The sequence below is a fragment of the Helicoverpa zea genome, chromosome 7, assembly GCF_022581195.2.
Source record: "Helicoverpa zea isolate HzStark_Cry1AcR chromosome 7, ilHelZeax1.1, whole genome shotgun sequence".
Classification (NCBI taxonomy): Eukaryota; Metazoa; Arthropoda; class Insecta; order Lepidoptera; family Noctuidae; genus Helicoverpa; species Helicoverpa zea.
In genome coordinates this window covers 4,722,812-4,735,783 of record NC_061458.1, presented here as the reverse complement: position 1 = coordinate 4,735,783, position 12,972 = coordinate 4,722,812, and the positions used below count along the sequence as shown (strand labels likewise).

Below are 12,972 nucleotides of genomic sequence, written 5' to 3'. Positions count from 1 at the left end.
CCATAAAAGGACACAAAAAGATATAAGGAACAAAGTAATATTGTTTGAAATACAGCATAATATAGGAAAACCTGATTGGACAACATCAGGAAGACGAAATCATTTTCTCCCTACCTTATAAAAGGGTGTAGAGCAATACCTACATGAATTCATGAACAAAAAATAAGTTTGTTAAAAAAATATTTATAACTAGCTTCCGCCAGCGGCTTCGCCCGCTTGGTGTGTTAATAAAAAGTAGCCTATGTGTTAATCCAGGGTATCACCTATCTATATACCAAATTTCAATCAAATCGGTCCAGCGGTTTTTGCGTGATTGAATAACAAACATACATCCATACATTCTCACAAACTTTCACATTTATAATATAAGTAGGATAAAGTAAATCAGGCATAAACCAATATTGTCATATGCAACATATGAAGTAGAACCAGATTTTTAAAATCTCTTCAAGGATTTAATGCAACACTCATTTTGCCCAAGCTAATGGTCTCTGCACACAGCGGGCGCGGCGCGGCGGGACGGGACGGCGACGCGACGCGGAGCAGTTGTAATGTACTAGATATTACGGACGACATCACACAGAGCCGTCGCGCTCGGCGCGACGCGACGCGACGATCTAGTACATTGTGTCACGTCGCCGTCCCGTCCCGCCGGGCCGCGCCCGCTGTGTGCAGAGACCTTAAGTCCCACTAGTCGCGCTTGAAATGAACAAGACAGTAATAAAATGACGTGACGCACGCGTGGTAGTACTATTCTAAAAAGGCCAAGATAACTCATTTACAAAATGTCTTTCAATATAATGTATTGACATCGCAAATTACGTATCAGCACGTTAAATTCAATAACATGTCGATACAAGGAGACAGTAATGCGAATTCAATTTGAAGCGGTCATATTTTATTGCATTCGTTCATTCGACATTTTGTTTCAGTTGCAAATATTACTTCTGAAAATTGAAATTATTATCACTTGTCAAAGTAATTTGGTTGTCAATATGAACATTATTTTATTCTGTTTTTAGCTAGAAAGAAATAAAGGGACATTTCAAAAGTATTCGGTAATGAATGAACGCATTTTGTTCTTCTTTGTTCTAATTTTGACTTCAGATTGCTGGGTTTGAAATGAACACTAATAACATGAATGAACATCATATAATTATTGTATTAATAAATAAAAATGGCACGTGTAAGTAAGTCACTTAAGGAATTGTAAGTCACAATTGAAGTAATAATTCATGTTGTTGTATTTTTTTATAGCCATAGTTAGTTTTTTTAACATACCATTTTATCCAAAAGCAAAAGGAAAATTAGATGTTCTTTTTAATAAAACGGGAATAAATATAATAAGGTTGTAAGCACATTACCACTCACGGAGCACTTAAGCTTTTTATGGCTTGATGTCCTACGTGTACCAACTGTGACGATCATGATTATCCATTTTTCGGCTTCCGAGTCTCAACAATATAATAGTAAAGTTATATAAGTCTAATATATTAATAGCAATATTTTTATATTTTCGTGTTGGTGAAAATATGGTAGCCAAATGTACATAATTGATATATGTAGCTTGTTAAAGTAGTAGGTTTACATTTATTTAGTAAAACTCTTTAAGTCATTCATTTGATATCTGTAAAATCCTGTAAACCTTGTGGTTCAAAACTCGCTTTCAATGCTCGCCAGCTCCTGATTAAATGCCCATCAGTAATTAATTCTCACTCGAAGCCACTAAACGTTCACAAATTAATGCAAACTAATACTGTCACAACTCACGCTTGGCTGCAACTACGAGGCTGTAAATAACCATATTACAACCGCACTCAAATACAATTTGTACTTAATAACATGCGAATATGAACACGATTATTATAGAGAAACAGGTGTAGCTAACATCTTCACTTTACGAGGATATTGCTGATAATAAAATATATTCATCCAATAAAATTATCATATTTATTGAATCCTTATTTCGCTAGTACAGTTCGTGGAATACTGACTGAAAAAAATAATATTCGAATAAGAAGTACCTAATAGATAAAAAACAAAAAAAAAATATGGTTCCATTTTCAAAAGCTCTGATAATAAAAGAGGCTGAATATGGCCAATATTTGTGACCAACCAATTCTCCTAACAAAATTAGTTGGTTCCAAATATTTGACGTGTGTTACTTGGCCGTAAGTATTTATTCAGGTCAAAGGGTTGTTATTGCGTGTAATTCAGTCCATAATATGTAGAATTGTACCCACCTTCGAGCACATTGGATCTTGTAACACGACTTTGTAACAACCTGATAATATTATTAGACCCTTAGTGAAATTTTGGAAGGAATAGAAACCTTCCGAGATAAGCTTAGGGATTTCCTGTATCGAAATCTGATAGCTTCGGTACTTTGATTTGATGTATAGTGGAATATGATGTACTGAACTATGAATGCGACACGTTTCTTTGTGTGTGGGCGTCTTTCAGGGGATCGTATGACTAATGGGTAGTCAGTGAAAGGTTGACTTTAAATTGCACACATGTGCAGTCTTCCATCGCATATAATAGGAAATTGATGAAGCGAAATAGGTACCGACTTTTCTTATATATTTTCCTTGTTATAGTAGTTTTTAAAATTTACTTTTTTCCGATATATAAATGCCTTCACAGAGCCTGCAATTTAATTTCTGTCCAAAATTTAAGAAGTCAATATAAAATATTTTCACTACACTGGTAACGTAACACTCAAATTTCATTGAACATAAAAGTTAATGAGGTTTCGTGTTTTATTACTGAATTAAACGACGTAAGAGAGCAATGTCATACTTTTCTTTCCTCACTTAAAAATAAATAGGGTTGTAACGAAATAATATTATGAATGGCTATTAATGAAGTACAAAATTAGAAGTGTCGTAATTACTCCTAGTTCTCACTTTGAAAAGTTTCTTCAACTTGTTTGTAGCTTGAAAAGGCTGTGCTTACGTAAACAAAATCTTAGTTAAGGTGCAGGCTAAAAAAAACAAAATAAAATAGAACGTCCAAAAAGTATAAACTTTTCAATTTATAAATGCTTGGATACGTTTTTGAGTTTTATCGGAGAGAATTTTGCACTTCACTTTTTTTTCTCTCGCTGAAAACTTAAATAAAAAGTGTAAATAAAATATTTTGAATAATACATTATCATCTAGTGCAACTCCTAGTGAGTCCATTAAAGAATGTGTTTATTTTTATTCCTCTCATGTAAATTGATTGCTGAAAGCAATAAATAGTGAGTTAGTTATTAAAAAGGGCTTAGTTTTATTTCTTCATTAATTTGTTTCATCATCAGTATTAAATCGCAACATGCAAAAATAAAAATCGAAATTAAAAAAAAAAACGTATTTTCTTTCATCTGAATTAAAAGCAAATATTTTTCTGTCCGACATAAAAATTGTAAACTCTGAAACGAAACAACCCTTTTGTATGAACCTCACTAAATATTCTATTCAATAGACAGCATCGAAAGGATCGAATCAACAGTTTCAATTGCCTTTAGCCGTTTTAATCGAGTACCTTCTATAAAAGTATCTTTTAAAAAGTACTACAAAACGTTGCCAACTACAAACGCTTTAAAACGTTCTTCGTTTTTCCCTAAAAAGATTCGCTTTTGTACACCCAACGCTTTTAGGATAGATTTTTGCACTTGAATTGTTTTCGTAAAAAATATCGATACAGGAACTCGATAAGGTACGAGTCAGAGTGGAGTGCAATGCATTTCTCGCTTCAGTAGGCGCGAGCATTCGATTCTAAACGATTGTTCTCGTACGTTTGAAAAATGCGAAAAGTGACGAATAGTGTACTGTCAAGACAGTTTTATTCTCGAAGAGTGATATCTATTATATGCACTTTTACAATTGTTAATCGTCAGTTGAAATAATGATGACTAAGCTAACTCGTTAACTAGTATTCGATATCGGTGAACGATTAACGATTATGAAACAGCAAAACCAATTGAGTGACACGAGTGTAGTTTGTGTCACAAACATTACTCGTCCAGTGAATTAACATGCCATTGCACGAACTCACGGTTCATTAATATTTAATATTGTGAACGAAATACAGTTCCAAATTATGAAACCGATCGGAAGAAAGTAATTAAACATCCGCTCGTTGTGATTGGATGTTTATAAAGGTGATCCAAAAGTCATTGAAATGAACAGTTTGAAAGGGTTTCAATCACAAACTTTTCTATACTTTGAAAGTAATCTATAACTATTCATTGAAAAAAGTTCAAAGGTCATAGGTACATCTTTACGTTCCGTTACGCTTGTTTTCAACATTTTGATATCTCTTGATGTTGTGGTAAAAATACAGTTTCTGTCAATAGAGCGGATTACTTACGGTTTTTTTTTATAAGGGAAAAGTCATATTTGACATGGACAAGGGTAAGCTTATTAAATTCTGGTGAACCAAATCTGCTTTTGAGTCAATAGTGATTTTGTTGAGGCTATCAATTTATTAGGACATGATCGAATATCTCGGAAATGATTGTATGAAAACATTTTGTACCAAATGGAACAAATTATAGGTAAGCATTTTATTTTAAGCATTTTATTTAAGCTTAAGTGAGTATTAATTAATAATATTGAACAATAACCTTGTAAAGTATTTTTCAGATCTGATTTGAAATTATTTCTAGCACGATGAAAAGGTGTCTAGATTAAAATCATCTGAAGCATATTAATATTCATAGATTTCTTTCAACAAATCAACGCAATATAAAAGTTAAGTGTTTTTACGTTACAGATATTTTATTCAGACCTTTAAGTACAAAAAGGTATTTTTGTATATTTTAGAGTAATATTCGGTAGTATTAACGTATTTAATTGAATTTAAAAATATACTTTATTTATTTTATTTTATTTTACTATAATCGGAAAACATACAGTATTAACAACTAGGTAACAAAAATAACAAATTATGCATCTATTGACCAATAACATGTTTTCGCATTTACGAATATAATGTATATTTTTCATCGAATATGAACTATTGCGAATCCGTATAGTATAGTATACATAATTAAGTAGGTACCTACGCATAAATATACCTATGTACAATGCTTAATTATTTTAATGAATTCAAAATGGTATGAAACCGCATGATTTGGTCTATGAAATCATTTCGATGTATGCTCAACTATCTCAAATTAACTGTGATAATTTAATAAGCTGTCAGGTAAAGCCAGTAACAGATTCTTTGCACTCAAGCGCTTGATGAGCAGATGTTTCTAAAGCAACATTTAATTTAAAATTCTGTTGTATTTTCTAATTAAGATTACTTTGTGCAATCCTTCTAAGCTTCAACCAGCTGAAATGAGCTACAGTATTTATGGCAAGGATTTACTAGTAAAACCACAGGAAAAGCTTTAATTAAAACATTATAACCGAGTTCCTGGACTGTTCGAAACAAACTTTGTACATAATCAACTTGCAGTTCAGTTTCTACAAGACACTTATACTTTAATGTGAAACATGGCCTTGTTAGCCAAGCTTGAGGTAATTGATTCAATATTTTTTGGTGAACGGAATTTAATCATCTGCCTAGCCTTTTCCTATCTGTATTGGGGTCAGCTTTCAGTCTTAAACAGATGCAGCTGAATAGTAGTGTACAGTGATCTACTAAACTATGGCCACCCATCCATTATTAGCCGCGCTAAGCGACTTAGCCACGAGCCAATACTTTTCGTTTCAGGAACACATTGACGATCTAAATCTTAAACTCTCATACTCACTCACTTATAAAACAATGCAAGATTGTTAAAAAAAGGCTTTGTCCAGGGAACTAAACAAAAAAACCAGACACCCAATTAAATGTTCCAATTCTAAATCGTACCATGTAAATGGGAATCTGGCCTAGAACAAGGGTAACTGTCAGATCGGAATTTAGTCACGTTTACCCGCGACCAGCCGATGTCGTGCAAACTGTCTGTCAGACGGCCGGCACTAAATTGTCTACGTCCATCATCCCCAAATCCGGATTGACTAACTCCGGAGTCACTAACTCCGGATTGACTGGCTCCAGATTGACTTAACTCCGGATCCGGTTGATTTAGTATGTAGGTGTGGACAAATATTATTAGTTACGGTATTAATAGTATCATAATACGTTTGTGTTACTACTCCTACGCTGAGCAAATTGGTTTAAATAAGATTGGTAAACAACCTATCTCTTGTTTGCTATTTCTATTGGAGTATCATGTTTAAACAATGCGTTGGGATATATCGTAGGTGATATTTTTAAATTCCTAATGGCTCTTAGAAAATTAATATAGGCAGAAACACCGGCTTTCTTAAAACACCTTTTATAGATGAAGAAAAAAGCTTTTTGATAACTGAAATCGTTTTTAGAACCCGATCATTTGTCACAGAAATAATCTTCATAATAAAAATAAACAAAACAAAATAATACAACTTTTATAGCTTTGCTTGTGTAAAAATAAAATATAATCCTATTATATTTAAGAATATGGAGTAAAAACCACAACTGAATTTCTGCACTATGTGGAGTCACCACAAATACCCACTAATGTGGGAAATTTCCCCTCTGATCCAATAAACTGACCATAATTATAATGGACATATTAAATCCTTTATTGGACGAAAATCTCCCGTTCCAACTAACTGGGTAGGTACAATATAGAAGTTCAAATGGGAATTTTGTGTACAATTTCCTTGCGATATTTGCAAACTTTCAAAATTCGCTTTGTTTTTATTTATTTGTAGATGCCTTAATTGAAACGTAGGAACTGCGTGTATGAAAGAATCACGAAAACATACTTGAATACTGGAACTTATGTATGAACCTTGTGGCAAATTATACCGCGCTTTTATCAAATCCTCGACTTACTGGTGCATAAGTGCATAACGGAACGTTCAGCCGTTATTTCACTCTTCCATTTTGTTTTTATATTCTAGGTTGTGTAAAAATGTTGTATTTTCCTTCTCTGATTTTTTTACATTTAATTGTTTATACATATATCACATAGCACACCTTAGTCTTCTTTATAAATAAAATTAAGGCACCATAACAAAATGAGCTTTTTCATTTACTTAAATATTTTATGGACAAGACTTACTACGGATTAGTGTACCCAAGTTATGTACAAGCCTTAAAATATTGTAGTATCATCGGCTTAGGTTATAAACTGTGCTTATTATTAATATATAAAGGCATTATAACATAATCTTACGTTGAGCTATGTACGCAAAATTAAGTTGAGATCAGAATTTTGTGGCAAGAATAATTGTGAGTATTTTGAAAATATTTAGCTTGCTCACACAAATTGATATTAATGTAAGAATATTTTTATAGGATACTCTTTACTAGATCACTTTTTACTGACTATATGATACAGTTCAGGAAATAATAAGTATACATATAAAAGCCTCTCTGTAAAAGTATTCCTGCGTAATTACTTTAGTCAAATAAGTTACTTTTTATGCTTTTAATACTTATGAAGTGCGTAATCTTCTAAATGAGTATCGGATGTATTATTTGCTCCACATTTTTCTTTAGAACAACTTATTCTTGAATTGATGCAATAAAACCATAAATTTAGGTCTAGGTACTTAGTAAAGAACCAGGCTTTATTGAGATTTTCAGCAATATCACAAAAAAAAAAACTTTCATTTTAAGCCAAGTGACCTACCTGTACCGCATTTTAGCATAAACAAAACTCCACGAGTATGTAGCGTACCGAGATTTCTGTTCATTATTCAACAGGCCAAATATTAACGTTGGTCGAAGCTGACGTATGCTATAAAGTGCATGTAAAATATGGAAAGCATGCTTTACAGTAGAAGTATTTTTTTCCAATGTATAAATATTATTCACATAAGTAAAGTTAAGGCTTGATTTCTACTGTTTCATTTGTCAGGCTGGTTAAAACTGATCAAAAGACAGTCTATTTTTACTAAAAATTATTTATTAGCTTTTCGCCTTCATTTTGAACCCACTTGATGAGAAAAAAGTTAAATGACTCTTTACCACCGAAAATGGTTTGCATAATATATTCTGAATACACACTAAGTATATCATTTTGTTCATTCATTCCCTTTCATCTCTTTCATTATTTTGCAAACAAAACAAGCACTCGAGGTATTCATTATAAAATTCCTGAAACCTCGTTAGAATGATAGACTATTTCTGTATATTTTAGGATAGAAATTGCTATAGTTTGATTAACACCACGGACCTTTAAGCTAGACATCGCCTGTGTCCGACCAACCGAAGTCATTGTATTCGTTAATTACTTTTAAACTTCCAATTTTGTTTCGATACCAAATTAGTATAGTAAATAGTATAGTAAATAAATGAAATGTGGTTTAAAGGTTATGGCACATTATAGCGGCACCGCAACAGCACGGCTCCACACCAGCATTTAAGTTGTCATTCAATTTAGAGCATTAAATCGTGTATATTATAATATATTTCGTAATGTCAATATGAAAAAGCCAACGGCGAGCAGTCAGCGTGCTTGCCGCTTCCACACAACTCGACTCGCCGCCCGCGTGCTGCAAGCGAGCGGACCTCATGCGTACAGCGCGCCGACGCACAGTGTGAGAATCTCGCAATCTAGGGGGATTTAATTCCAAATTGAATTAATTAAAATATACAAGTTAAAAAATAATATTTCTTGGTTTACAAATAAATAAAAATACTTAAATAGTGAGAGAAAATAAAGTTTTATTTGAAAAAATGCGATATGAATAAATTTTGATATTTTATTCACTATTTCCACTTTCGGCCTCATTTACGGTGGGTACAGAAAGCAATTTTAGGACATCAGGATCTAAAGGACTCCGTTTTCTCTTCATTATAAGTCCCAAGCTATGAATATATATGAATCTGATGATATGAGAAGTCTGTTAAGTAGGTCGGTATTGGTGTCTATTCGTGTCGTGTTTCTAGTGAAGAATTCCCTGTATCTTCGGGTTTGTGCCTCCTCTGATAACTGGCCAATCGGCAAAATACACGAAGCTATGACATCCCGGACATTAAATAAGACTTTGTGCACACTAACTGGCATGTTATACCATGAGTGTTCCCTAAGATACAAGTTTCTGGTTTCTTCTGTGTAACTATTGAAGGAATCCAAATCGACTGTAAAACCCGACCCGAGAGTATGATATGAAACCTAAAATGATATGAAACCTCGTTATTAATTCTAAATTTACCCCAGTAATATCAGCACTACCATCATGCTTAATGCTTCATCGGCCGACACAGTTACTTGAACGCTATCGCTAAGAATTTTTTTCGTACGCTTTTCATGATAGAACCTCTCTTAGGTGAACTCATAGAAAGTTCTTTTACGATAGCTGCAGAGTCCCTTTTACCAGCTTTTCGAAGGTTACATTCATGTGCAATCGCTATTTCTTCAGGGCTAGTAGACGATATTAGATTCTGAACTTTGCGTTTTTTTGGTTTTATCGCAACATTCTACAAAAAAATTATGTGGTCTTCCTTGTGAGTGGCCAGATGTAGATGGTATTTCATTTAAAACATTATCTGGTAATTTAATGCATTCATTCAACCAAGTAACATTCTTGTTTAAAAAGCGTTCGCGATATCTAACGCTTGCTGTCCATTTTTCGTTAAGTTTGTTACAGAACTTTCTTTAAAAAAACTCAATTTCATTAACAGCACCTTCCGAAAACTGTACTTGAGGGTAATTACCTATTATAAATGCAAAAATAGCATTAATTCGCTCCTCTTTCGCATTTGAGGTCCAAATATCAAAAATTTGTTTTTTTGTAATTTCGGCGGTCATTCTGGAAACCGAAAAAAAATGTTTGACGGTCGCACAAAATCGCAAGTTTTGTAAATTGTTCTCAAAAGTTAAGATTCTAAGCTATAAACTGAAACAATAGAAACACCGGGATATTGAGAGCATTTTTTTCTACACGCCTTTTATTTTGCATATCATCTCTAAAAAATGCTTAATTTAACTGTGCTTTTAAATCATGTCATTAGATCAATGTTTAACTATTACTTACATAAAATACACAATAACTTACCTTGAAAGATGTACAGAATGCAATAATAAACAAATAAATAAGACTATACATTAATTTGATCAGTAATCTCAAGTGAAGATGACACCTTAATTTTGTTGTTCGTGTTGTAAAGTTGCAACGATTATTGTCTTACCACTTTAACATTTTTTTATAATTTTTTTAAAGTACCTACAAGAATTTCTAATATGTAGCTATGACAAATGGGGTCTTAGGTATAAATAGGATATAACTATATTATATATTATTAGAATTTATATTTTGATTTAAATCCCCCTAGATTGCGAGATTCCTTCACTGTGCGACGGCGTGCTGATTGCGCGCTGACTCCGAAACAACGTCATTACGTCGTGTTCAATCATAACATCAATCATAATCGTCTTAAAATAATATTGAGTTTGCGGTGACAGCAAGCTTACACCTCGCGGCCGGCGCGCCGACGGCGAGCGGACAGCGCGTGGTTGGCGCGCTGGCAGCTAGCCGTAGTCTTAATTCGAGGCGACGCCGTGCTGCAGCCGTGCTGTTGCGGTGCTGCTATAATGTGCCACAAGCTTAAAACTGCTAGAAAATACGCGTCTACAGCTCCGAATACAACTTAATATTTGCGGGATTACGTTCCGAGTCTTTTCAGTGTATCTCAAAGCATTGTATGCATTGTGAAGTTGAAAAGAAACTCACCACAGGATCGTTTGCATGGAATTCACGTACCAGAGACATAAGGTCACGTTACATTTAAAATCACTCAGATAGGAACATTTATCTTGACTTGTGAGTGGCGCCTGTGTGTTTATCCGCTCAAACTTGGACCTCTGAAATGTTGTGGTTCCTTATCTCTCTGCCCACTCGCTCATATTAGGTCTGAACTCAGATTATAGTTACGCAAAATTAGCTTTATGATGCCAGTTTACTTGTAAATAGTGTTCTGCATGAATTAATTTTATGTAACGGGATTAGTTTCACAGCCCACAGCTTCACGAGTGGAGCGGCGTTATGCAACTAGTTTGACATTATAACATTACGCCTAAGTATGTTCCATAAAGGGTCAGACAGATACTTCCTCCATTAACTCCTATACTTTACAATTTCAGTTAAGTTTATTAACTGAGACTGACTGACTATGCTACTGTATTCTGCATTAAAGAAAATTGTAAAGCCACTTTAAATTGTGGATCCTTTATTTTTTGTTGTATTTAGTGTACCGTACTTAAAAGTGGACTGTGAGTCGCGAAGGGACACCATCAAACTAATTAATTACGTTTGACATGCAAGTATTAATTAGGGTAAAGCTATATTGACAGCACAGTAAGCTAAGGATTTCGTTGGGTTATTTTTAGGAGACTGGCATCAGTACAAAGATACCTAATGGAACTTTTTTTGGAGTGTCAAAAGTACAGCCAAAATATATATATTCTTTAGTTAGAATTATATAATAACAATGTAGTCGTTGAATGAAAGGGTTACATAGATCTGATGTGCTGTTGATTAAACTTAACTTTTTTTGTTCACAGGGCAAAGAGTATGGGCAAAGGAGTTCTGCATCAGCCTTATCTCGTTTCTCCAGGATACGGAGGCTACCCAGACCATCGCATCGCGTTATAAACCCTGAAGAAGGTTTGCTTTCAATATTTTTAAATAATTTATACTGTTAAAAATGTAACGTACATAAAACTGAAAGCTAAAAAATATTCAGATTTATGATGTGTCGTACAACCTTCTTTACTTAGGCTACCGACAATGTGTCTAGGTTGTGTGAGATTTTAAAACCTGTTTGGTCTTGGAAAATTTGCATACAAGAGTAGGGTTACTTCTTTTAATTTAAAATATACTTACATTTATTATCAGGTGGAAAAACAGATCTCTAATTTTATTATTAACCACAGGAAAAAAGCCTGAATTCATTACTACATATACTAACTCAGTCAGCGTTTTATAATGTATTCCTTTTAACCTCGCATAATTTCGACACACCCAAGGTAACATTTTCGCTAAAACACTTTATTAACTCATCCCAACTTCAACCTAATTCATAATGCAATTGTCGGCGCAAATTGTTTTCTTATTACACATGATGATAGAGTAATTTGCGCAGATTGTTTCCTGGTGACGTAGTTATTTTTCAAGTCCCCATCGGATGACCTGGTCATTGACAGTGGGGTAAAATTTCATTAAAAATTTCACCTTTATAATAGGCTGTTGAGTTTCCAATAAATAAAATAAATAAATCCCAAATTCAACGTAATTCATAATGCAATTGTCGGAGTAAATTGTTTTCTTATTACACACTAGCTTCTGCCAGCGGTTCCACCCGCATCCCGTGGGAACTACTTCCCGTACCGGGATAAAAAGTAGCCTATAGCCTTTCTCGATGAATGGGCTATTTAACACTGAAAGAAATTTTCAAATCGGACCAGTAGTTCCTGAGATTAGCGCGTTCAAACAAACAAACAAACAAACCCTTCAGCTGTATAATATTAGTGTCGATGATGATAGAGCAATTTGCTCAGTTTCCTGGTGACGTCATATGAAGGGGAGTTGTTCTTCAAGTCCCCGTCGGATGACCCCGTCGACATTTACACATTTTCGCTAAAACACTTTATTAACTCATCCCAACTTCAAAATTCATTATGCTATCGTTGAAGCAAATTGTTTTCTTAATTCACATGATGATACAGTAACTAAGACCCACTTTTTGGAACCGCGCAACTAGCTTGACATTTCTTAAGCACTTGCAATAGGTCTATCTATACTAATATTATAAAGAGGAAAACTTTGTTTGTTTGTTTGGTTGTAATGAATAGGCTCAAAAACTACTGGAAAGTTTTTAAAAATTCTTTCACCATTCGAAAGCTACATTATCCACGAGTAACATAGGCTATATTTTATCCCGGTACGGGCAGTAGTTACCACGGGACGCGGGTAAAACCGCGGGAAAACGGCT

At 34.0% G+C, this 12,972-nt stretch overlaps 1 protein-coding gene across 1 annotated transcript in view; it reads left to right on the top strand.

Moving 5' to 3' along the window:
• Positions 1-12,972, top strand: part of LOC124631981 (corticotropin-releasing factor-binding protein) — a 35,660-nt gene that overhangs the window by 10,337 nt on the left and 12,351 nt on the right. The window contains exon 2 of the mRNA XM_047166635.1: positions 11,543-11,645. Within this exon, the coding sequence (XP_047022591.1) occupies positions 11,543-11,645 (103 nt within the window). The remainder of the gene's footprint in view (positions 1-11,542; positions 11,646-12,972) is intronic.